The sequence below is a fragment of the Physella acuta genome, unplaced genomic scaffold (genome assembly GCF_028476545.2).
Source record: "Physella acuta isolate Inbredline_101_S28 unplaced genomic scaffold, ASM2847654v3 ptg000890l, whole genome shotgun sequence".
NCBI lineage: Eukaryota > Metazoa > Mollusca > Gastropoda > Physidae > Physella > Physella acuta.
Genome location: NW_026732407.1, coordinates 931,597 through 957,858, shown reverse-complemented (window position 1 = coordinate 957,858; position 26,262 = coordinate 931,597). Strand labels below are relative to the sequence as shown.

General features: G+C 42.7%; 1 protein-coding gene across 4 annotated transcripts in view; it reads left to right on the top strand.

Annotated features, from left to right (window-relative positions):
• The window catches only part of LOC131952800 (kin of IRRE-like protein 1), a 106,459-nt gene that overhangs the window by 10,969 nt on the left and 69,228 nt on the right, over positions 1-26,262 (top strand). For all 4 annotated transcript variants that reach the window (XM_059315653.1, XM_059315650.1, XM_059315652.1 and 1 more), the window contains exons 2-3: positions 7,514-7,674; positions 8,440-8,750. In XM_059315653.1, the coding sequence (XP_059171636.1) occupies positions 8,600-8,750 (151 nt within the window). In that variant the 5' untranslated portion in view covers positions 7,514-7,674; positions 8,440-8,599. The remainder of the gene's footprint in view (positions 1-7,513; positions 7,675-8,439; positions 8,751-26,262) is intronic.

Here is a 26,262-nt window from a genome sequence, read left to right as displayed (position 1 = left end):
ATATGGGATGTGTGTGGCTAGTATTGTATAGGTTCTTTGTGGCTAGGATCGTGTGGGTTCTGTGTGGCTAGGATCGTGTGGGTTCTGTGTGGCTAGGATCGTGTGGGTTCTGTGTGGCTAGGATCGTGTGAGTTGTGTGTGGCTAGAATTGTGATGGATGATTGTGGCTATGATTCTCTATCTTGCTTGTGGCTAGGATCTTGTATGTAGCTTGTGATTAGTACTGTGTTGTCCACACAAGCAGGTTACTTGTCACTATCAGGTGAACAGCTCTATAATCGATTTATTAACTGTGCACAGACTTTACCAGGTGCATTACCTGCGACTGCACCTTGTATACGATACTGTTGTCTGTAGGTGTAACTGTACATATAGGCTGGTGAAATATGTTGCCCGGATAGTTTGGTGCATAGAATGCTGACGTAACATAGTTAAACAAGACCATCAATTGTTAGGATTTTTGTCCCGGTAAATTAGCCTTGTGTCACCACTATGTGATTTAGTCATGTCGCACCACCATGTCATTTAGCCCTGTTGTACCCCTGTTTAACATATATTATAAGCTACCACTTGATTTAAACCATTGGCGCTAACTAGTGTATCGACGTTGTCATGTGTTGTCTAACCTGACTTTATATTATGCAGGACATACCTCTGTAACATACCTGCTAGAATCCAAGTCCTGACTGTGTAACATACCTGCTAGAACCCCAATTATATCTTTGTAACATTTTTTCTAGAACCCCAGTCCAACATGTACAACATACCTACTAGATTCCAACTCCTACCTGTGTAACCTACCTGCTAGAACCCAACTCCTACCTGTGTAACCTACCTGCTAGAACCCAACTCCTACCTGTGTAACTTACCTGCTAGAACCCAAGTCCTACCTGTGTAACTTACCTGCTAGAACCCAAGTCCTACCTGTGTAACTTACCTGACATTGACCCTACTCCTACCTGTGTAACATACCTACTAGAACCCAACTCCTACCTGTGTAACCTACCTGCTAGAACCCTAGACCTACCTGTGTAACATACCTGCTAGACCCCCAATCCTACCTGTGTAACATACCTGCTAGAACCCAGTCATCAGATTCGATATAAATTACGGATTAAAACCAAAGATTAAACAAGCGGGCCTCAGATACATAAACTTTGATCGATGTGGGGAGAGATTATATTTTACTGCCGGTTAAACCAAATATTCCAAAATGTTTCTTCTTTGATACTGTTTCGTAATCATGTTGTTGTCAATATTTCTCTGAGGTTTGAACCATGGTCGTTGAGAATGTGCCAAGGTATGCTGGACATTGACCCTTTTTATTTCTTGGCTGGTTGTTGACATCAGGGATCAAAGTGTAACACAGTTAACGTATAATACATCACATCTGAAACACAGCTAACTGTAACACACGTATAACACAGCACGTATGTTACAACTCCCATAAAACACAACACACTCACATGTAACACATCATTCCGGTAGCTCACCTGTATGCAACACACCTGTAACATAGCACACATATACAAGTAACACAGTACACATCTAACTCAGCACAGCTACGTGTAACACAACAACCGTGAAACACAGCAACATAACGACAGCGCAACTGTAACAACACACCTTCATGTATTATGGATACCTGTAACATGCATACCTGTAACACGGCACTTTTCCATATCACACCTGACTATTTAAATCCCAGTAGCACTAACGAGTTTAGCGATACAGGTACACCCAAACGTTCAACGTGTCACAAGATTTCCACTATCTCCCTCTCGCTCTAAAATTCTTTCACTAAATCCGTCTAACACGTACTCCAGGTAATTAACTCTATTTCTGATGTGTATAGCAGACAATTTACCTGGTATAAATGCATGTCATGATTTCCTGTGTAATTTTTGTGTAATCGAGGTATACAACACGAGGCTAATAAATTGTGAAAAACCCGGAAGTGATGTATTGTGTTCGCGAGACACGCAATTTTTAAATTCATTTTGGATTCCAATGTGGAGAGCTAAATGCTAATGTTGCCGGCTATGATTTGTGGTGCAGAATAGCAGTCTGAGAATTTTAAATTTTTGATGGTTGGGGTTTGTGGTGTGGTGTTCAGCGGTAGAGTTTTTGTTGGGTTCAGTGGTTGGGGTTTGTGTTGTGTGTTCAGTTGTTGGGTTTTTGTTGGGTTCAGTGGTTGGGGTTTGTGTTGTGGGTTCAGTGGTTTGGCTTTTGTTGAATTCAGTGGTTGGGGTTTGTGTTGTGTGTTCAGTGGTTGGGTTTTTGTTGGGTTCAGTGGTTGGGGTTTGTGTTGACAGTTGTGGGTTCAGTAGTTGGGTTTTTGTTGGGTTCAGTGGTTGGGTTTGTTTTCACTGTTTAAGGTGTGTGTTGTGGGTTCAGTGGTTGGGGTTTGTGTTGTTGTTTTGTGTTAGGTTCAGTTGTTGGGGTTCGGGTTGTGGGTTCAGTGGTTGGGGTTTGTTGTGGGTTCAGTGGTTGGAGTTCGTGTTGTGGGTTTGTTTTGGGTTCAGTTGTTGGGGTTCGGGTTGGGGGTTCAGTAGTTGGGGTTTGTCTTGAGGGTTCAGTGGTTGGGATATGTGTTGTGTCTAGTGGTTGGGGTTTGTGATTAGTGGGTGGGTTTTTGTTGGGTTCAGTGTTGGGGTTTGTCTCGATGGTTTAGTGGTTGGGGTTCGTGTTTTGGGTTCAGTGGTTGGGGTTCGTGTTTTGGGTTCAGTGGTTGGGGTTCGTGTTTTGGGTTCAGTGGTTGGGGTTAATGTTGTGTAACTGCAGGTGTCGAGTTATCGTCGTGATTAATCAACAAATTGGAGCGACCATTCTGTATAGCAGGCCATTGGAGCAAAATGTGTAAAGAAACGTATCAATTAATTATTTCGCCGTTTTTACTGCACCGTTTTTAAATATTTCATTAGGGCCTGCACTAGTAAAACTATGATGAAACTTGGACACCTTTGTTGGCTGTACGCTCCGGCACTGTGGTGATTAATCCACGTGTACAAAACAATAACGCCACACACTCCCCCACACCCTCACCGCCCCGCACCCTAGTTGCACAAAGCCCGGGATTGGACAGTCACGCCTAGCAGATCAGTCACTGCAGTAAAGAATTTTTTAATGAACGCGGAAACCGCTAGCAGGAAAGGTTTGATAGTATCTGTTTGCACAGGAGGGTGGGGGTGGGGGGTGTGTTGGTGTCATGTGACTAGCCCATGTGACTCACTCTCTGCTTTGTTCATGTTTGTTTACAAATTAATAGCGAGCACCTGATTACAAACACATACACAAACACGCGTACACACATTTACTGCCATGTACGAACACACACACACACGTCAGCATGTGCACACTTCCCCATCGAGGTGCACACACACACAACACACCACACACAACACACCACACACAACACACCACACACAACACACCACACACAACACACCACACACAACACACCACACACAACACATCACACACAAAAATTGCATTAGACTCTTCCACCTTCTTAAAATCGCATCTCTCAAAAGCTGCTTTAACTGTCTGCTTTAAAAATAACTAGTTCAACCTGCGTTTGGCATACATTTCCCATTGTCGGTTGGGCGGGTGGGTGGGTGGGGGGGGGGGGCACAGGTTGTGTAGGTATCAGTCTCAGTTGAGCAGTTTAAAACCACGAATTTGAGCAGTTTAAAACCACGAATTCTAGCAGTTTAAAACCACCGCTATTTTTTAAACACTTGTGACGCGCGCTGTGTCTTCTTATAGCGCATTTGTGTGTTTCTAAGTGCTGTATTTGGTTTGGTAGTGTCACATATTTTCTAATGCGCATATCTTCCGGTGCGTTGTGTTTTATCAGACACGTGTTTTACACGTGTGCATTATTCGTGAGTGCTCTATGTTGACTCTGTCACCGGATGAAAGTTTTCCCGCTCTCAGGAATGTTTCCTGAATACATTTTTGACTCTCGTCCAGCGCGGTCAGGTGCGAGATTTGATTGAGTTGGGTCACGTGACTAGCTCTAATATCCCAGGCTGTGTGCAAACCAAATAGACACATTTTTACGGTCCATATCCTAGTACCAGCAAACAAAGTTCGTTACCGAAATTCCTGCGACCAACGACCAACGTCCCAACGACCACCGTCCGAGCGACCAACGTCCCAACGACAAGCGTCCCAGCGACCACCGTCCCAACGACCAACGTCCCAACGACCAACGTCACAACGACAAGCGTCCCAGCGACTAACGTCCCAGCGATAAGCGTCCCAACATCCCAACGACTAACGTCCCAGCGATAAGCGTCCCAACATCCCAACGACTAACGTCCCAGCGATAAGCGTCCCAACATCCCAACGACTAACGTCCCAGCGACCAGCGACCAACGTCCCAACGACTAGCATCCCAGCGACCAACGTCCCAACGACTAACGTCCCAGCGACCAACCGCTGGTTCCAGAAGATTCAGTCAAGCGTGACGATGACTGTGCGAGAACGTGAGTCATTTATTGCCGGCTCGCGTGATTAGCATGCGCAGCCTTTGTCGGCGCGCGACGTCCAGCGGCGGATATCCATCAGTGTCACGCGACGTTTGGGGTCAATGAACCGTGATGAAGGTTTGCGGTGGGGGCAACGTAAATGGGCCACAGCGGGTCGGATTGATGGACCGTTTACACATCCGAAGGTTAACCTAACCATTGCGAACCCTACCAATTAGTCATACACATTCGAAGGTTAACCTAACCATTGCGAACCCTACCCAATTAGTCATACACGAAGAGCCGCATACACTTTTTTAAGCCGACAATTTAGGCCTAGGCTTATCTCCTTGACAATATTAGTGTCTTATATATAGGTGATGAGTGTTTGGGATATGTATATGTTACGGCATACACTAAATAGTGAGACTACAGCTTCGTATATTTTTAAGCGGGTGACTGCGATTTTTTTCAATATTCCATTATAAATTCCATTGTAGTTATTGATTTTGTTCTAATCAAAGTTACCATCTAAAGGTTCATGTTAATTTTGTAAGATCTCCAGATTGTAATTCAACACCAAAGTACAGCTTGACAAAGTAGATTACATGGGAGGAAGGGGTGGATAGAGGCGTTTATAATTATGGAAAGTTAAATTTAAAAAGCTAAATTACTAATGCACAGAAGGTATAGGGCTGGTAAGTAGGTCACCAACCAGTTCTACGGCTCAATAAAACCTGCATGAGCCATAGAACTGGTTGGTGACCTACTTACCAGCCCTATAATAGCCGTCGGAAGTCAAATCTAATTGCTGGTCAACAACTAGCAGTAGCCAACAACGACAAAACCAGCTTTAGCAACTATTTCCTACAAAACATTTTTTTACCATTATCCAATATTGCTTGCTGACCATGTACAGGTAGCGATCTAAGTTAATTTTTGTTTTAAGATTTATTCAAACAAAAGCAGAATATTTGCAACCTCTCATGTGCCACTTTTTAATAACTAACACTTTACACACCTTATAACATTACCATTGCACATTTACCACAATAAAACATACGACTCTACACTTACTACCTTATAAAATTTGCAACTTCAACCACTACACACTTACCGTCATAAAGTATCCACCATTCTATACTTACCACCATAACACACCACCATAAAGTATCCACCATTCTATACTTACCACCATAACACACCACCATAAAGTATCCACCATTCTACACTTACCACCATAACACACCACCATAAAGTATCCACGATTCTAAACTTACCACCATAACACACCACCATAAAGTATCCACGATTCTAAACTTACCACCATAACACACCACCATAAAGTATCCACGATTCTAAACTTACCACCATTCTACACTTACCACCATTCTACACTTACCACCATTCTATACTTACCACCATAAAGTATCCACCATTCTATACTTACCACCATTCTACACTTACCACCATTCTACACTTACCACCATAAAGTATCCACCATTCTACACTTACCACCATTCTATACTTACCACCATAAAGTATCCACCATTCTATACTTACCACCATTCTACACTTACCACCATTCTACACTTACCACCATAAAGTATCCACCATTCTACACTTACCACCATTCTATACTTACCACCATAAAGTATCCACCATTCTATACTTACCACCATTCTACACTTACCACCATTCTACACTTACCACCATTCTATACTTACCACCATAAAGTATCCACCATTCTACACTTACCACCATTCTATACTTACCACCATAAAGTATCCACCATTCTATACTTACCACCATAAAGTATCCACCATTCTATACTTACCACCATTCTACACTTACTACCATAAAGTATCCACCATTCTACACTTACCACCATTCTACACTAACCACCATTCTACACTTACCACCATTCTACACTTACCACCATTCTACACTTACCACCATTCTACACTTACCACCATTCTACTTGTAACACCATAAAACGCCACCGTATAAGTTCTCCCACTCTCCCCCACCTCCCGGCAATCAATAAAAAGACATCGATATTTTATCGTCTCGTTTAAGAACGTCTCTGGACAAAACCAATTGGCTAATTGGGGGCACCTTCTCGCGGCTGAGATGCACCCCACTCTCTAGCCCCCAGCTCCCACTCCACTCCCTCACCCCACTCCCTCGCCCCCAGCCCTCACCCCACTCCCTCACACCCAGCCCTCACTCCCACCCCCGCAGCAGATTCCCTAGCCTTACCGTGTCAGCGAATCTGTGGGAAACGCCCATGTTCCCTTGACATGGCCCTGGGGCCTCCATGTCATGTTTCCTGTGATTTAGTTAGCAGCTAATTAGTGATGCGTTTAAATACCGTTCTAATCACGTGACAGAACGGCCGATGCATTTATCGGCCCACACGTTTGTTTAAATATGTAACAATTCTATTCGGTCACGTCCAGTGGGTCAGTAATCTATGGCTCGAAGTTTGGGGATGCTACAATGTATATGCTATCAAACAACGGCCTTAATTCGTGAATAATCTACGTGTATTATTTTTACAGAAAAGAAATAATGCATACATCACATAACCCCTAAAACACGTAGCTTATCCCCTGAAACACATCACAACCCCTAAAACACACCACATAACCCCTAAAACACATCATATAACCCATAAAACACATCACATCATCTCTAAAACACACATTACAAATCTTCCTACTACACGACAACCCATCCAAACAACAAGTCCCAGAACCCATAAACATATTTCACACAGCACCTGAACCCATAAACATATTTCACATAGCACCATACAAACCTTACATAACGTCTAGACAGAGACCCTACACTTGCGACATTTGCCATCCACTCATTCTTTAGACACGACATAAGTTATCCACACAAGCTTAAGACGTATGTCCTTGACTGTCCAGCCCCTAACATGCCCCTCCCATTACCAGCCATCCCCAACCCGATCTGACTGACCTTTGTCCAGCATCCTGGTGCTCTAACCCTGTGTTTCATCTCCTCAGATTCCAGACACAGCGACACCAAAAACACATCGCTCAAACACCGGCTAATGCTCGGATAGCGAAATCGGATCCTGCTGTACAAGTTGAAGTGTCTAGAATAGGATCGAATCCATCATACTCCACCTAATAGTTTTTCCCCACTACTGATACAAAAAAATTATGTGAGTAATCGATTACTGGAGATCGTCTATACAGAGCTGATGTCTGGCTCCCAGACTACATGTCATCTGATATCTCAATTCTGACATCTGATGTGTGGCATCTGATTTGTGGCATCTGATTTGTGGCATCATGCCGATATACCTTCAACGAGTTCGCCTTCTGCTCTTCTTTGTTTAAATCCAGTGTTTAATATTCATGTGGATCTAATTTGTGGATCTAATTGGTGGATTAGCTTGTGCCGTATCGTGTCGTACATCCAATCTATCAGGAATCGCGTGTACCATTAGCTATTTATAAGTCACATATCCAACTAACGTCTAAATATAGAACCAATACCGGTCATATAAAAGTGTTGCAATGGCATTTAAATATATCTCGTGCAATTTATTGTATAACGTTTAAAAGCCTAGAAAATAATGTGTGCTAGAGAGCGAATGTTGATTGTTGAAAATGTTAACCTAGCCGTAAAGTTGTCAAATAATTTTTCATAGCTCAATAGACTTTAAGAGATCTTTATCTATCGGGGGAACGGATCGTTTGAAAGACGTCGGGCCTATGTAATGAACAAGGCCGTCTCGAAAAGGCGCTAAATGCCTCTTTAGTGTGCCGATGTTCACAACTTTAATGAAGCGAGGAGAGCGTGGCCAAAATCGCATATCTTTGAATGTTTTTTTTATTGAACTAGTTTTTTTTTATATTAAAGTGTAGGGGGGATCAGTGGTGCTGTTGCGTTAGGTTTTAGTGTGTTTTTTTTCTGTTTAAAGGTTTTGACAAGGCGGACACGTGACTAGTGTGGTGGGGGTAATGTGAATTCTGGGATACATTCGCTGTAACAGCATGGTGATGGTCTTGTGTTTCGGTCACGTGATGAAGCTACCACGACAGATGTGGTGGTCAGCTTTCTGCAGGTGAGGCCCAGTCGATATGGAGTACACGAGCCCCGGTCATACGCCGCTGTGCTTTTTAGCCCTCGTGACGTCATTGGCTTACATTATGACCTTATCGGTGGCCTTGACCAGTGGTCAACAGCACGAAGCAAGGCATGGACGCCACAACTCGTACCGGAAATACAAAAGTAAGTCACCAACAGTGTTGTCTCGATGTAGTAAGAAATGTAATGTCACTTCTTTGTATGACAGAATTACAATCAGGCCTAACTTTATTTTATTTGTTTAAAGCTTTAACAATAACATTTCTCTAAAGTTTGAAGTTCCATCTTTAAAAAAAAATAGAAATACTTTTAATATTTTGGGGAAATATGGCTGTGCACTTAATTTATTGAAGTATCAAAACAATTTCCTATTCTTATTTTTAAAATGGTCAAATCGTATGCCCTGTGTCTATATAACGTGTCATTAAATGTGTCCGTTGGATTAATGTGTCTATACAGTGTGTCTGATCACAAAAAGCCCACAATAATTACAACACTTAAATGTACATGTAGATCTACTGATCATTCCTAATCGAATAACACACCGATACTTCAGTTGTAGGATAAAGTGTCTTTAATGATTATAATTTTAAACCCACGCCCCCTTCACTAACAGTATCAAATAAACAATTTGTAAATAGCTGGCATTTCTTCTACAGATTTCTAATGTTTATTCTTTGTTTTTTTAAAGGGTATGATTTTCATTTACAAGCTGACGATAAAATATTTGATTTAATTTAAAATTACCGTAAAAATGGCAAATGACGCACACAATAAAAAAACAAGGCAACTGGAAGCATCGAATAGCTTATTACGTATTTAAAACTCAGCCCATAGCGCGGAATCTGGAATGCTAATGAAACATAATTATTATATCAAAACCTCGGGCTGCATGAAATTAAAAGATCTTTAATTAGATTCACGTGGTCGTTGTTGTTGATGTTTTCGATGAATAATGTTGGAGGTAATGGAGGATAGAGTCAGGGTAACCTAGACAACGTTGGCCAAGTTTTGATGGCCCTGTCTGATTGGCCAAGTTTTGCTTCCCAAGTTTGTTGGCTAAAGTTTACTGACCAGGCTATGTCCCACTGATTACCTTGACCAACCCCCCCCCCCCCCCCTGCCCACACTTATGAAAATTGTGCTGACTAATGCATTTCTATTACTTTATTAACACATACACCACCAAGTTTTAATCAAGAAAAAAATCGAATACCAAGGGCGAGCATCGCGATAAAACTCAATTACCTCCCCATTTCCATCTACTTGTCTACGCTACCCTCGGTTAGCATACGATCAACTGCACTCGCTACCCTAATGTCTTCACCCAAGGCTGCAGTTTTTGTGCGAGTAAACAGCTTGAGTCACCTCCCCTGGGGACAGATGGGCTACTGGGTTACTCGGGTGATCCGGTCAAAAATTGACGGATGGCCTACTGGGTTACTCGGGTGATCCGGTCAAAAATTGTCCGGTTTTATCAGATCGAGTGAGTTAGGTGCTAATGTAAAATGTCCGAGTATGTTCGCTAGTCAAAGCATACGCCAGTGCCTGCTGTGTTCCGCAGCAAATAATTAGAACAGAAAATTTGATTAGGGAAAATAGGTAATTAGGGTTTAGTTTGATGTGGCTAAATTGGGGCAGTGCTGCTCTTTATATCTCCCAACCCCCCCCCCCCCTTTACTTTATTCCTCTTTTACGTTAAGCCTTTGCTCACTTATCACATTCTCCCCACCCTCATCAAGGCTCATAAACTCCCTCTCTGTCTCCTCATTAATCAGCCAACAGCCCTGACAGCCCTCTCGTCAATAGCTTGACGACTTACTCCCCTTAGAGTCGTCCTGATCCACTTCCAAACATTTCCAAACCAAACGGGAATCTCCGGTAGTTCAAAGAGTCTTTGAGTCCTAATCTTGTTTGGTGTGGACATAGTCGCCTCACCACCCCCTCCCTAGACGTGACAAATTTGATTTAACAACAAGTGAGCACATGGTTCCTACAGTAAGGCCGACTGGTATAGTAGGTCACTTACTGACCAGATGTCAACAAATGGACACATGTATTGGGTCACTTGCTGACCAGATGTCAACAAATGGACACATGTATTGGGTCACTTACTGACCAGATGTCAACAAATGGACACTTGTATTGGGTCACTTACTGGCCAGATGTCAACAAATGGACACATGTATTGGGTCACTTACTGGCCAGATGTCAACAAATGGACACATGTATTGGGTCACTTACTGACCAGATGACAATAAATGGACACATGTATTGGGTCACTTACTGACCCACTGACCAGATGTCAACAAATGGACACATGTATTGGGTCACTTACTGACCCACTGACCAGATGCCAACAAATGGACACATGTATTGGGTCACTCACTGACCAGATGTCAACAAATGGACACATATATTGGGTCACTCACTGACCAGATGTCAACAAATGGACACATGTATTGGGTCACTCACTGACCAGATGTCAACAAATGGACACATGTATTGGGTCACTCACTGACCAGATGACAACAAATGGACACATGTATTGGGTCACTTACTGACCAGATGTCAACAAATGGACACATGTATTGGGTCACTCACTGACCAGATATCAACAAATGGACACATGTATTGGGTCACTTACTGACCAGATGTCAACAAATGGGTGTCACTTACTGACCCACTGACCAGATATCAACAAATGGACACATGTATTGGGTCACCAGATGCCAATAAATGACGTGTTGAACAGCCTAGGTTCACAAAATGATGTAAGTATCACAAACCAGCATATCCCAAGAAAACTAGTCCCATGACACAGCCATTCCCTCCCTCTGCCTCTACTTACTTCTAATCCTCCGTTTAATCACGTGACCAACTGATCAAGCTGCCACACTGTACCCTACCCCGAACATAACCCCATCATCACGTCCATAGATATGTGGTAGCCTCACGTCCAGTTTTCGATGACCAGTACCTACATTTTGGACAGGTCAATAGCTTCATGGATTACTTCCCTATGAGATCACTCCCCTCACTCACACTGCTACCCCCCCCCCCTCCCATTACTCATTTCATTTCCTGTTCGATCCCACCCCCCCCCCCCCACCCCACACCCACACCTCCTACCTAACCTTCAGGCAACTATTTCCCCAATGTCCCTCTTCACACATCTCCCCTTCATCGCCCCGTCTCCCCTAATTTAATAATTACCTGCCAGTAGGTTGGTGAAAGCATGCATGAGTCAATGCGCCAATTAAGTCTAATTACAATTACCATTGTTAAGTTTGATCAGATATACCGCCGGCTAACGACTGGTTACTAGTCACGTGATGAAGGGATAGCCACTGTTATAGCCACTGTTTAGCCATTTTTACGTGGTTAACCACGGTTTAGCCATTTTCATGTGCTATCACACCGCTGACCTACAATCATATGACATCAGACAAGTAACCAACAGGCAGACGAAAAAAGTCAAATGGCATCACGCACATGACCAACAGTCAAATGACATCAGGCATACGACCAACAGCCAAATGACATCAGTCAGACGACCAACAGTCAAATGACATCAGAAAACTGACCAACAACCACATGACATCAGACAGACGACTAACAGTCAAATGACATCAAACACGTGACCAACAATCAGATGACATTATGCAGCTGACTTATACTCTGTTACGATCACCTAAGATCCAGCATTAAACCCTAGCAGACGTAGACAAACGTCCAATGGGATGGAGTTTGACGATAAAAACCAAATCTTGTTTGTGAGTATTTTTAGCCTCAAACGTAAACAATATTTTTTTTTTTGTTTCATGTCTTCTCGTGTTTTATTCAGCGAAAGCTAAAAATTATCCGACTTTTTTAAAACCCCGTGATGTCTTGGCTCAAAATATCTGTTGCGTAATTAATGCTGATTCAAGCATTTGTCCCAATGTCTCTATGGAGCGCTCTGAGTTATCGTTACTTGATCGAATTACTGTTACTTGATCCAGTTTTGACAAAGATCAAAATATAGCATCCTATATTCGAGGCATGGGCTCAAAGTCTACTCCATGATAAACTATATACATACATACATATTATACGTGTGTTAGTGTATCCATCCATCCTTATATACAATTATACAGATACATTATATCCTTGAATACATACATATACTTATTTTACATGTCATACTTATTCATATTCGAATACACGTCTTATACATTTATGTATAGATACACACATAAACATGACATATACTTACTTGTACTTATACACATTGACACGATATATATATATATATATATATATATATATATATATATATATATATATATATATATATATATGTTTTTGTGTGTGTGTGTGATTGCATATACGTGTTTGGAGTGTGAGTGTATGTGCCGATAGGTATCTATGTATAATTATTTGCGTACATATTCAGCAGAGATAGTAACTGTTGCCAATCGACCACTACCATTTTTTCTATCCTATTACCATGATAAAATTAATGGTAAACAGTGTTGTCTTGGCAAGATATAATCTCGGGACCATCTCTCACGGCTATTTTAAGCCCTCGCTATAAAAGTTCATACTTTCATGCGGTATTCACCCCCATCTCCCACGCCAACATCCCCCAACCTTACCACACTCCCACATCCCACCCACACATTACAAACCCACACACTCACACTATGAAATTATTTTATTATCGAACCGCTGCGTTCCTCTCACAGTCTCGCTTTGATTTCGGTCTTTTGTCAAATTCAATTATTGCTTGTTTACTGTCTTCTGTGGCCTCTGCAACACCGCTGCTGCTAGTTTTGGCAAGCCGCTATCTATATTTACCTCATCCTTTTCGTTTATCACATGCAATAAAGCAGGGTGAGGGGTGGCTGCTATTCAATATTGGGGTCTGGTTTTTCTCCAAATTTTGCTCTTTATTCTTCCCTCCACACCTGAGAAATTGTTATTTCACACTTTTAACCCCGAATTTCCCTCCCATCAAACTCGTGTTTCTCCCCACTTTAAAGCCCTCGTGTATTTTCCTGTCTGTGTGGCCGGACAAAAATGTCACGATGACATGGGATGTCACGTGATTGTAGATATTGACAACTGGGTGACAGGTTGTTATCATATCTCTACATTCTCCACATTTTTATTGGGAATTCCTTATCTCTTAAAATAATTCTCCAAAAATCTACACTCTCCCTAATATCGCTTCCACGTAAGCCTCGCCCCCCCCCCCCCCCCATTTTTCCCCTATAAACCAACCCACCGAACCCCCAAATCACCTCCTCATTAAACTACCCCTCCCCTCAAAACAAACACAACCCCCGCCTTCAAAAGCCCAACATCACACACACTTTTCTAAGCCTACCAATACAACCCCCATTTTAAGCCCATAACCATCCCCCAACCCATTATCCCTTTTAGCTGATCCCGTTCCCTCCCTCCATTTGATCTGATCCAGCCCCCCCTCCCCCACCCTTATGATCTGATCCAGACCCCCACCCCACCCCCTTCCCCCCACCCTTCTGATCCCTCCCTGTTTTACATTACAAACGTTTCTTCCCGATTTCTGCAACCGCCCCGCTCTCTCTGATCTATTGATTTGACAAACCTCTTTAAATATTTCAATCGCTCACTGATTGGTATTCGCTTGTCTTTTGTTCGGCCTTCATTTCCCATTCAGGAAATCATGGTGTCACTGCTATGAGCAAATACCCTCAGGGTGTCGTTGGCCGTTTGTCTGTGGGATTGGTGAAATCAGGAAGACACAGCTGTTTCATGTCGTGCAGGCTGTGATACTGTTTTAGCCAATACAGACAGGACGTGATGCTGTTTCATCTATGTAGATGCATTTTGTAACATCCAGTGTTTGGTGGTATAAAATCTACAATGTTGTATCAATACAAAGTCCACTTTACCATTCTCCGAAAAATGCCATTATGGCGGATACTATACCATTCTGCCGTTCATGTTCCCTCTATGCTGCGCAACCGCGCCGTAGTTGCGAACCTGCCGTGCAATCATTTTATAAAATAGAAATATCATTACATAACACTTGGAGAACACCGAGCACGCAAAATATACGTGGCAATTTTGCTTTTTCCCATTGGAACGTTGGCTACCACACGATCACTACCATTTTGGCCGCTACCACAACAATTACTCTACCAATAGACCAAGGTCTCAAGACCACCACAGTCTACCCATACATCTAATTCTACCATGGACCATAGGCTCGGCTCACGATAGTATCCAATAATTTCCAGTAATGGTAGAGAGCTCATCGGTATCTGAATAACTGATAATGTCGGTCTAATGTCTGTCTAACGTCTAGCTAATGTATAGCTAATGTCTAGCTAATGTCTGTCTTATGTCTAGCTAATGTCTATCTAGTATCTAGCTAATGTCTAGTTAATATCTGGCTAATGCGTATGTTCTCGGACTTTTTCTGTTAACCAACTTCAACAAGCCTGACTTACACGTCACCTATCACTTATGACAATGGTTTCAAAATTTCCCTGACAAGTTCATGGACATTTCCTGACAACTTTATGGGACCGTCATCGCATCAGATATTGTTTTCACAATTTCTCTGACAACTCTGGAAAATCTTCAGTTTCTTTGGCCAGTCTTCGTGTCTGTTCTGTCAATTTTTCAAAATTTACCCGGCATTTTAAAACACTAACAAACAACTAATTTTGACAGAGTTTCTTTAAAAGCTCGGATCAAACACTGACGCACGAGAGAAATCTATCTTCCTATTAAAACCCACCACAACCTTCAATATTATTGTTCTACAAGAACACTATAAAATGCTGCTGGCAGTTTTACCTGAAATCTCATACCTACTAACGAGCTGTATTTCAAAAGATCTGACGTCATCAACCACCGTCTACCATTCCACACAATCAATTAGTGATCCTGGTAATGAATAGTTTTCAGTACAATTAATTGGTGGATTTTTCTTTGACAAGTTTGAACAATTGATTCCCGATACCGCTGATGCAGCCATCTTTAACTCGTGTTTCTCGCGGCTCGCGAGTTTGTTTTGTTTTGGTGTAACGCGTGTCTGCTTCCGGTTATCTAAGCATCCAATCAAAGAGTCGATCGTCCACCGTCTGTTTGCAGGTGGCAGATGGTCAGTTTGATTGCCGAGTCTCTGGTGACGTCATCATCATTTGGGTCTACCTTCTGTTTCTGCAAATTGAAAATAAAATTCTGCAGACTGTTACATATATTTTACCTTCGATGTGTGTTATAAAGCTACATGTATTCATCATTGCTGTGTGTTATAAAGCTACATGTATTCACCATTGATGTGTGTTATAAAGCTACATGTATTCACCATTAATGTGTGTTACAAAGCTACATGTATTCACCATTGCTGTATGTTATAAAGCTACATGTATTCACCATTGCTGTGTGTTATAAAGCTACATGTATTCACCATTGCTGTGTGTTATAAAGCTACATGTATTCACCATTGCTGTGTGTTATAAAGCTACATGTATTCACCATTGGTGTGTGTGTTATAAAGCTACATGTATTCACCATTGATGTGTGTTATAAAGCTACATGTATTCACCATTGGTGTGTGTGTTATAAAGCTACATGTATTCACCATTGATGTATGTTATAAAGCTACATGTATTCACCATTGCTGTATGTTATAAAGCTACATGTATTAACCATTGATGTGTGTTATAAAGCTACATTGATGTGTAAAGCTACATACATCGATCATTGACGTTACAGCTATATGTATCGACCAACATTTATTGACGTTTGTAGAAGTCACACGATGGTGGTCTAGTGGCAACTTCGGTCATAATTTAGTTAATCGTTATAGGTTCAAACACCGCCTCTTCCATTAACTTTACATGAGTCAACTCAGCAATAATTGGTTTCTAACTCATAAACAAACCCTGAGAACAGAGATAAACCACAAATATTCCTCCTACCAAGTGTGTTAAAACAGATACACTCTACTTCAACTGCTCTATTTTCCCACCTGCTGGGACTGAGGGTGAAGGCTACTGTTTCCTCTTTGTTTTCCTCTAAAGAGTTTTTTTTTTTAAATCCCGACCGACAGTACGGGTTTAAAAATAACTCACCTACTGATTGGCTACCTGTAAACAAGGTTTCCAATCTGTGCTTCACACAAAGGCCCCTGTGTGTTTTAATTATAACAGGAGGGAGGGGGGTGAGGTGAGCGTGGCCCCACCCTGGATCTACCTATTTGTGGGTAATTTAACGGCGCTGTTTGCGTTGATTGGGATTTATAAAACAAAAAGAAATGCAGTCAGTTTTTTTAAGTTGGAATTGGCTGGTTTGTGATCTGGTGGCTAGTTGAGCTGACTGGATTAGAGATGGATGGTGGGGATGGATGCTGGTGACCTGAGTTGTCAGGTGACTTGGAGTGATGGTGACACGTGAACTGAGGTGTATGGTGGTGGTGGTGACTAGAAATGGTGATGACTGGTGGAGACTGTGACTTGTTTTAAAGTTGGCTGTTGATGGCAATAAATAACGCAAGTATATTTAGACCTTCTAGCCTCGAACACATTTCTTGCCCAATGCAAGTATCTTAGTTAGACCTGCCAAACTTGCACAAACCCCGTGCCCTAATGCAAGTAGACCTGCCAACAAACCCCGTGCCCTAATGCAAGTAGACCTGCCAACCTTGCACAAACCCCGTGCCCAAGTAGACCTGCCAAGCTTGCACAAACCCCGTGCCCTAATGCAAGTAGACCTGCCAACCTTGCACAAACCCCGTGCCCTAATGCAAGTAGACCTGCCAACCTTGCACAAACCCCGTGCCCTAATGCAAGTAGACCTGCCAACCTTGCACAAACCCCGTGCCCAAGTAGACCTGCCAACCTTGTACAAACCCCGTGCCCAAGTAGACCTGCCAACCTTGCACAAACCCCGTGCCCTAATGCAAGTATCGTCTGCTCCAGACCCCACCTGGTGCCATGAACGGCCCTGTGAGCTCTAAACACAACACGACCTACCCCGCACGTGCAACACCTCAAGGAACCAATCAGCAAACAGTTTACATCCATTACGGCCAATGAGATGCCGTTAATTAAGAGCTGACGGAACGGTTACCTGACAATGGCGGCCATGTTTGTAAACACTCCGTCTAGGTTTCAGGCATATGTTGACCCGATGCCTCGACTGACTGGTGGTAGCAAACACGGGTCAAAACACGGGTCATAAAACACGGGTCGTATATGGGGGTCGGGGGTGGGGTTCTAAAGCTGACCCGCTGTTTACTTCTTGTTTAATGAATATGTCGCACTTTACAACAACAAATGCAGTCTGGACACTGGCTCAAGAAAACTTCACTCCTAGGGGGGGGGGGGGGGGAGTATTTTTGTGCGATTCAAGCACTATGCAGATGGCCGCCGACAGAGATTGTCTTATTCCCTCTGATGTAACAACAGAAAGACAAGCTCCACAATAAATTATTGTTTTACTAGAACAAAAAACAAGAAGTGGCCAAGAAACTTGGTATTTGTTCCTTAAAAAACGTATTCTTAAAGAACTAGGGTTTTTTCCAAAGATCTGTTGGGCTCTTTCCACGTTTGGTGATGTTTACAGGTTATAATTTGTTGTTCTTTCCACATTTGGTGATGTTTACAAGTTATAATTTGTTGTTCTTTCCACATTTTGTGATGTTTACAAGTAATAATTTGTTGTAAATACAACTGAGTTCATCGAGGCTTGTTTATCGTCTGCAGTAGACCGTGTAATTTGTTTTACGTTTTTTTTAGCCATGTTTGATTTGGTACATTAATTGTAATTACGTGCAAATGTTACAGTAGCTACACGTTTTAGCTGCTACTGTAACATTTTTAATCACATGCAAATGTTACAGTAGCTATATGTTTTAGCTGTGTATTTGTTTTTAAACCAAAGAGATGTCTAGACCTCACATTAGCTGTAGCCAAACATGTAACAGTTTCTTAAGCCATAGTTGACATTGTCGTGTATTTCTTTAAGAATCAGCCAGGTTCAATCGATGAAGGACTCCACACAGCGTTATATAGGTCACATTTTTTCAGAATACTCGAGCCTGTTTCTTACCCATACTCAAACACCACATTAAACCTTCACACCACACACAACACACACACCACACACGTCTCCCACCGAACCCGTACTGATCTCATCAACTCTTCCATGTCGTTGGTCGGTAAATACGCCCCCTTCTTCTATAAGATTGTCTTCATTCCTTCTGTAAGGTTATCTCCCCTCCTTTTATAAGGTTGTCTACCCTCATTCAAGATAGTGTAAATTAACTACCGTCTTTTAGATCACTGAACTTAAACCCTAGAAAGTTTACAGGAATACTCCACCAAGGGCGGCCACACAAGCAACTCAAGCAACCAAACTTTCTTAAATAAACAAGCCGCCATTTTGTTTTTAGTCCTCCACACCGGAAACTGTTTCACAGCAGCCGACAAAAATGGCCGCACAAATCTGAGCAAATAAGAGGAACTATCGATATTAAATCCGTTTGTTCTGACGTCGAAGGCAGCGCGAACTAACCAATCAGAACTTGGCTCGTGCTTGGGACGCGATATTACAACCGGGGTATCGTAATACGATTTTATCGCTGCTTCGTTCGGTATCGAAAGTGTATTTATGGTATTTACCAAGCCATAAGCATGGCGTGGTATCGAAAACACTTAAGTTGATTATCTGCGGAAGAGGAAATGGACAAGTTATATATAGCCGCGTATGTACAAGCTGGCTCCTGGCACAAATAAAACGTGCTGAGCCAAATTTCAAAAATGGTGAGCCAAATTTTTAAAATGTTGAGCCAAATTTCAATGGTGAGCCAAATTTTAAAAATGGTGAGCCAAATTTTAAAAATGGTGAGCCAAATTTTAAAAATGGTGAGCCAAATTTTAAAAATGGTGCGCCAAATTTAAAAATGGTGAGCCGAATTTTTACCTAACATTCACCAGATTTGTTTTTATCCATTCCTGAAACAAATCTATCCATACAAAAAAATCTGTCCATACAAAACGTTTGAAAGAAATCAAGTATTATGGTATCGAAAACAAGCCATTTGTTATAAATCTATCAATTATCGAGTACTTTGGCGGAAGAAACGATTTCTTTACTTTCAGCAGACGACTGAAGTAGACCCCCTACAGTTGAAGCAGACGACAGCAAAACAAGACAGTAAAACTCTTGGTTGATGCTTTATTTCCGCCAACAATCACATAACGGAGACGCCTCTGGAATTGGTTATTTCGGCTCGCCAGAGCCTCAGTCCTAGCTCGTCCCAATTACTGTCTCGCCTTCATGGGTCCCACAGAGCTAGTTTCTCCCGTCCATAGTTCAGTCTTGTCGGACAGATTCAATAAACATTAAGTCTTTAATGTGGACTTAAAGCCAGTCCTGGGCTGGGACTTGATTCAATCAGACCGTGTGTACATGTGTACACAGAGACGTTTTTTTATGTACACACAGGGACATGTTTTATTATGTACACATAGGGACATGTTTTATTATGTAGACATAGGGCAGCTGTTGACATTGTGTACATACAGTTTGCAATAGTTGACATTGTGTACACACTGGGTCAGTTCGTTGATTATTTTATGTACACCTTGGTTCAGATCATTGGTTTATATTATGTACACTAACATGCGTACACATCTGTCGGTTCATTGGTTAAATAATGTGTACAGACAGCAAGTGACTACTGTTCAGGCAACTGGAGACAACTATTTAGGATGACCAACCACTTTAGAACCGATACAATGTTGAAAAAGAACATCTGAACGACAGCAAATCTTACACCATTACTTACAACATCACTTACACCATTACATCAGTCCGCCTGCTTACACCATTGCAGCTTACACCATTACACAAGTTCGCCCTCTAACACCATTACACCAGTCCGCCAGCTTACACCATTACATCAGTCCGCCCATGTTTGAGGTGCTACACGCCATGTCTGAACGTTAAGACACAAAGATTGAATGCTGCAGCTTCAGATTTCAAAAACCTTTTTCCCTTGTGGATGGGAGATCGGAGACTCGATATCCAATAGTGACGAGTTGTTCGATGTGAATCGATTACTCTTTATGCGATATCGATTTGTTTTATTTAAATAGTGACTTATTATAACTATTAACAGCATCGAATACCGTTTTGACGGTATTGGTATCGTGTTGACAAAATTCTACGTGTTTCGGCAATATTCTCATCCTTTAGTTGGGAATCGATTACATTTTGACAGTTTCGCACGGTACTAAGAATGTTATTGATTGTGGAGTGTGACCATGAATTAAGTGCATTAGAAATTGTATGGGTGGGTGATTTATGGTAACATCGCTTCAATGTGAGGCTTAGAGATGGGGGGGGGGGGCTTAGAGATGGCCGTCAATGGAGGTTTAGAGATGGCCGTCTAGTTTATGAAAGAGTTGTGTGATTTGTATTCTGGCTTAACACATCACCACCCTCGTGTGTGTGCACCAAACTACACGTGTTTGTGAGGCAATCCTCACACAACTAGAACAAAATATTACCAAGTGGCAATGTGTAGCAGCCAAGAATTCTGGCCACATTGATGCAATATGTGGGAGGGATGTGTGCCGCTTTAAAGTGTTCATTTGCTACATTTCTTTATGTTCCCAGAAAATCGACTTAGGATTCCTAAGAGAGGGAGGGGATCGTTTTATTTCTTTTCATGAATCAGACGTGATGTGTATCAATTTTATAGGTTAGTGAATAGCGAGTCTTGCCACAAGTGTTATGGTGGTGTGGATGGAGTCTTGACAGCAAGTGTTATAGTGGTGTGTGTGAAGTTTTGGCCACAAGTGGTATGGTGTCGTGGAGTTTTGGCCACAAGTAGTATAGTGACGTGGAGTTTTGGCCACAAGTAGTATAGTGACGTAGAGTTTTGGCCACAAGTAGTATAGTGACGTAGAGTTTTGGCCACAAGTGGTATAGTGACGTGGAGTTTTGGCCACAAGTGGTATAGTGACGTAGAGTTTTGGCCACAAGTGGTATAGTGACGTGGAGTTTTGGCCACAAGTAGTATAGTGACGTAGAGTTTTGGCCACAAGTGGTATAGTGACGTGGAGTTTTGGCCACAAGTAGTATAGTGACGAAGAGTTTTGGCCACAAGTGGTATAGTGACGTAGAGTTTTGGCCACAAGTAGTATAGTGACGTAGAGTTTTGGCCACAAGTGGTATAGTGACGTAGAGTTTTGGCCACAAGTGGTATAGTGACGTGGAGTTTTGGCCACAAGTAGTATAGTGACGTAGAGTTTTGGCCACAAGTGGTATAGTGACGTGGAGTTTTGGCCACAAGTAGTATAGTGACGAAGAGTTTTGGCCACAAGTGGTATAGTGACGTGGAGTTTTGGCCACAAGTGGTATAGTGACGTAGAGTTTTGGCCACAAGTGGTATAGTGACGTAGAGTTTTGGCCACAAGTGGTATAGTGACGTAGAGTTTTCGCCACAAGTGGTATAGTGACGTGGTGAAGACTTCATCTTGATTGGACTGTAGCTATGACAATGGTGAACGGAATAAAAGTCACAGAAAAAAAAACACAAAATGTCACCAAGGAAAAATATCGGAAAAAAGTCACAAAAATCTTCTAAGGCATCAATGAATTCACTGACACCACCCACTGTCACCACCTAAACATTGACACCATCTTACAGTGACACCACACGAACAAACAGTGACACCGCCTTACACCTTGTTGCATCAAACGAGACCATGAACAGAATGAATATGACCTAATTTTGTCTCTTTTTTTTTTGGACCAGTAGTTTTCATTCGTTATTTCCTTCTGACCTTTCTTTTAATTTCGCCAGTACCCCGTCCATACAGCCATCGGTATAAAAACTCACTCTTGTATTAGACTCTAGTTATTGATCTGTTATTTACATCCAACACGATCATTGGGCTTGGAAGTAGCGATATGGTAGCACAACTCAGTCGGTACGGTAGCACAACTCAGTCCGTACGGTAGCACAACTCAGTCGGTACGGTAGCACAACTCAGTCCGTACGGTAGCACAACTCAGTCGGTACGGTAGCACAACTCAGTCGGTACGGTAGCACAACTCAGTCGGTACGGTAGCACAACTCACTCCGTACGGTAGCACAACTCAGTCCGTACGGTAGCACAACTCAGTCGGTACTTGCTGGACGTTAAACATTGCGCACTTAGATGATGTGGGTAGACGGCCACTACAGAAAGAGTGTGGGTAGACGGCCACTACAGAAAGAGTGTGGGTAGACGGCCACTACAGAAAGAGTGTGGGAAGACGGCCACTACAGAAAGGGTGTGGGTAGACGGCCACTACAGAAAGGGTGTGGGTAGACGGCCACTACAGAAAGGGTGTGGGTAGACGGCCACTACAGAAAGGGTGTGGGAAGACGGCCACTACAGAAAGAGTGTAGGTAGACGGCCAGTTAAATAAAAGGTGCAGATAGACGGCCAGTTAAAATGAAGGCGTAGATAGAATATAGATGGTCACTGATAAAGATCGCCGCTAAATGGATATTTAAACAGAGGCCTTGGACAAAAGGTGTAATTAGACGGCCACCATAGACCAATGGTGTGTTTAGACGGCCACTTTAGACCAATGGTGTGGATAGACCACCACCATATACCAATGGTGTTGATAGACGGCCACCATAGGCCAATGGTGTTGATAGACGGCCACCATAAATCAATGGTGTTGATAGACGGCCACCATAGACCAATGGTGTGGATAGACGCCACCATAAACCAATGGTGTTGATAGACGGCCACAATAGACCAATGGTGTTGATAGACCGCTACCCCAAACAAAAGGTGTTGATGGACGGCTACCGTATACCAGTGTTGGTAGACGGCCACCAGAGATCGTGGGTGTGGCGAGACTCCCCAGAGGCACAGGTTCTGATGTTATAAACAAACTTATCCTGTAAGCAAACATATCTTATGGTTACTGCAGTCTAGAGACAAAAGATGATAAGTGAGGGGGTTAGAACAACAATCGAGGTTTGGTTTGGCTGGCCCCATTGTTAACCTCAAGCTTGAGGGGTTCAGAGGGGTTCACCTCTAGCTTGAGGGGTTCACCACTAGCTTGAGGGGTTCACCACTAGCTTGAGGGGTTCACCACTAGCTTGAGGGGTTCAGAGGGGTTCACCGCTAGCTTGAGGGGTTCACCACCAGCTTGAGGGGTTCACCACTAGCTTGAGAGTTCACCACTAGCTTGAGAGGTTCACCGCTAGCTTGAGGGGTTCACCACTAGCTTGAGGGTTCACCAATAGCTTGAGAGTTCACCACTAGCTTGAGGGTTCACCACTATCTTGAGGGGTTCAGAAGGGTTCACCACTATCTTGAGGGGTTCACCAGTAGCTTGAGGGGTTCACCAGTAGCTTGAGGGTTTCACCGCTTGCCTAATGGGTTCACCAATAGCTATAGGGGTTCATCACTAGCTAGAGTGTTTAGACCAACAACTGCGGTTTGGCTGGCCCCATTGTTCAGCACTAGCTCGACTTAGATACGGTAGCACTGCAGTGATGGTGGGCGGTAGCTATACGGAAAGTATAGATGTTTAAGATCATGTATTATGTACTGACCAGTGTCCAAAAAGTTGATGTACTGACCAGCTTCCAGAAAGTTGATGTATTAACCAGTGTCCAGAAAAATGATGTAGGCCTACTGACCAGCGTCCAGAAAGTTGATGTACTGACCAGTGTCCAGCGAATAGCCTGTATTACTCTGTGATTCTACTCTAATTAACTGACAATTTACTAAAACATGACCAGATGAAACTCCCCCAAACAAAACTGACCAGTGCACCCATCAAAATGTGTTTCCGTACCACACATCTCATTACTACTGACACAGTGGGGCACAACATGTCGCACTGTGTGTCGTCTTAGCCGAGGCACTGGGTGAGTAGGGGTTGGGGGCATTAAGTGCAGACACACGAGGGCTTGATGGCTTTGAGAAGGGCACGCAGGATGAGGCATAGCTGTAAGCGGGGAGAGGGTATTTTAAAATTCCAGAGTCTGAGTGTACTGAATTAGTTGGGACTGGCCTTGTAATTTTAATAGGTTAGTTTTGACCCAATTAGCACTAGAATTAGTCAACCCGTTTTCCTCAACATTTATAGTTTCTGATGATTGTTGTTTTTTTAGCACATTTTGTTAAAATAAAACGATCGAAGTTGGCAAAAAAAAATGATTTAGCTTAAGTAAAAATACTGCTTTTAATCATCAGTCTCAAATGTTAAAATTCTTCTCTTTAAAAAAATCAAACTGGAAATTTTCGACTTTTCCTTTTTAAAAAGACGCCCCGATTCGGAAAGTGTCAAGTGCCGTCTAAACGATGGCCCGAATCGAAATGTACCGAGTCGGATGTCGTTGGGTGATGAATCTTAGTTTGAAATGGGCACCGTTGTGGAGAGTACTGAATCTCGCAGCCACCCGCCGTGTCGTCTGCCTCAACCAGAGCTTCTTTCGGTACAGTTGGCCTAGACAAAAGTTGGCCCAGACAAAAGTTGGCCCGCACAAAAGTTGGCCCAGACAACAGTTGGCCCAGACAAAAGGGGAGACAGACTGAAGCCCACTTGGCCATGTCTGTCTCTACATTCAAGCCGACCCTCATTCACTCCCAGGCCGCGAGTTGGAGAAGATGAGGATTAATTGAACAATAACGAGTGCTACCCTCTGTCTGCTGCCTCTGTGTGATGCCCTCTGTCTGCACGCGCAAATCGACAACTTCCTTCTTTTATTCTTACGTCGGTTTTTTTATCCACCACACGTGAAAGTTGGCTCCAAAATTTAGAGTGAAACAGTTACTTATAAACAGAGTGAAATAGCTTACTTATAAACAGAGTGAAACAGTTTACTTATAAACAGAGAGTCAAACAGTTTACCATAAACAGAGTGAAACAGCTACTTATAAACAGGGTGAAACAGTTTACTATAACCAGCTGTTCAACTGCTGTGTAAGTTTTGATTTAAGGCGAGCAGGTTGAGTCAAATTCGTCCACTGATCAGTGATTCTTACAATGCGTCTCACCGTTGGTCAGTGAACATGACTAAGAGTCTGACCGTTGGTCAGTGATCCTGGCCAAATGGCGCCAGCTCAAGTTTCCGACCTGACAGATTTGTTTTGTTAAATGACGGTAGTGTCTCCTCAAGTGTCAGGACTAGAAAGATGGTCGGGATTGTGATATGTGGAGAAACGCCTGGTCTATATTAGTTGCATGAAGAGAGAAACACCATGCCTATATTAGACGTGTAAAGAAACACCACGAATATATCAGATGTGGGACGAAAGAAACACCATGTATATATAAGATGTGTGAAGAAACGCGAGTATATCAGATGTATGAAGAAAGAAACACAATGTTTATTAGAAAGAAACTTATCCTCATTGAACTCTCATCACTGCCCGGGTGTGGGGTCTGGGAATCAATGTCGTGGGGGGGGGGAGAGGTGGTCCCTGTAACTTGGGTCAATCAGAGTGGCTGTTTGGATGGAAGTAGGTCAAAGGAAAGTAGCTGTGTAACCCCTCTAAGTCCTTGAAAACTGGACTATAGGCTACCACTTAACTGAGATTCTATTGGCGTGATGATCGGGTGATTTGTTTACAAAATG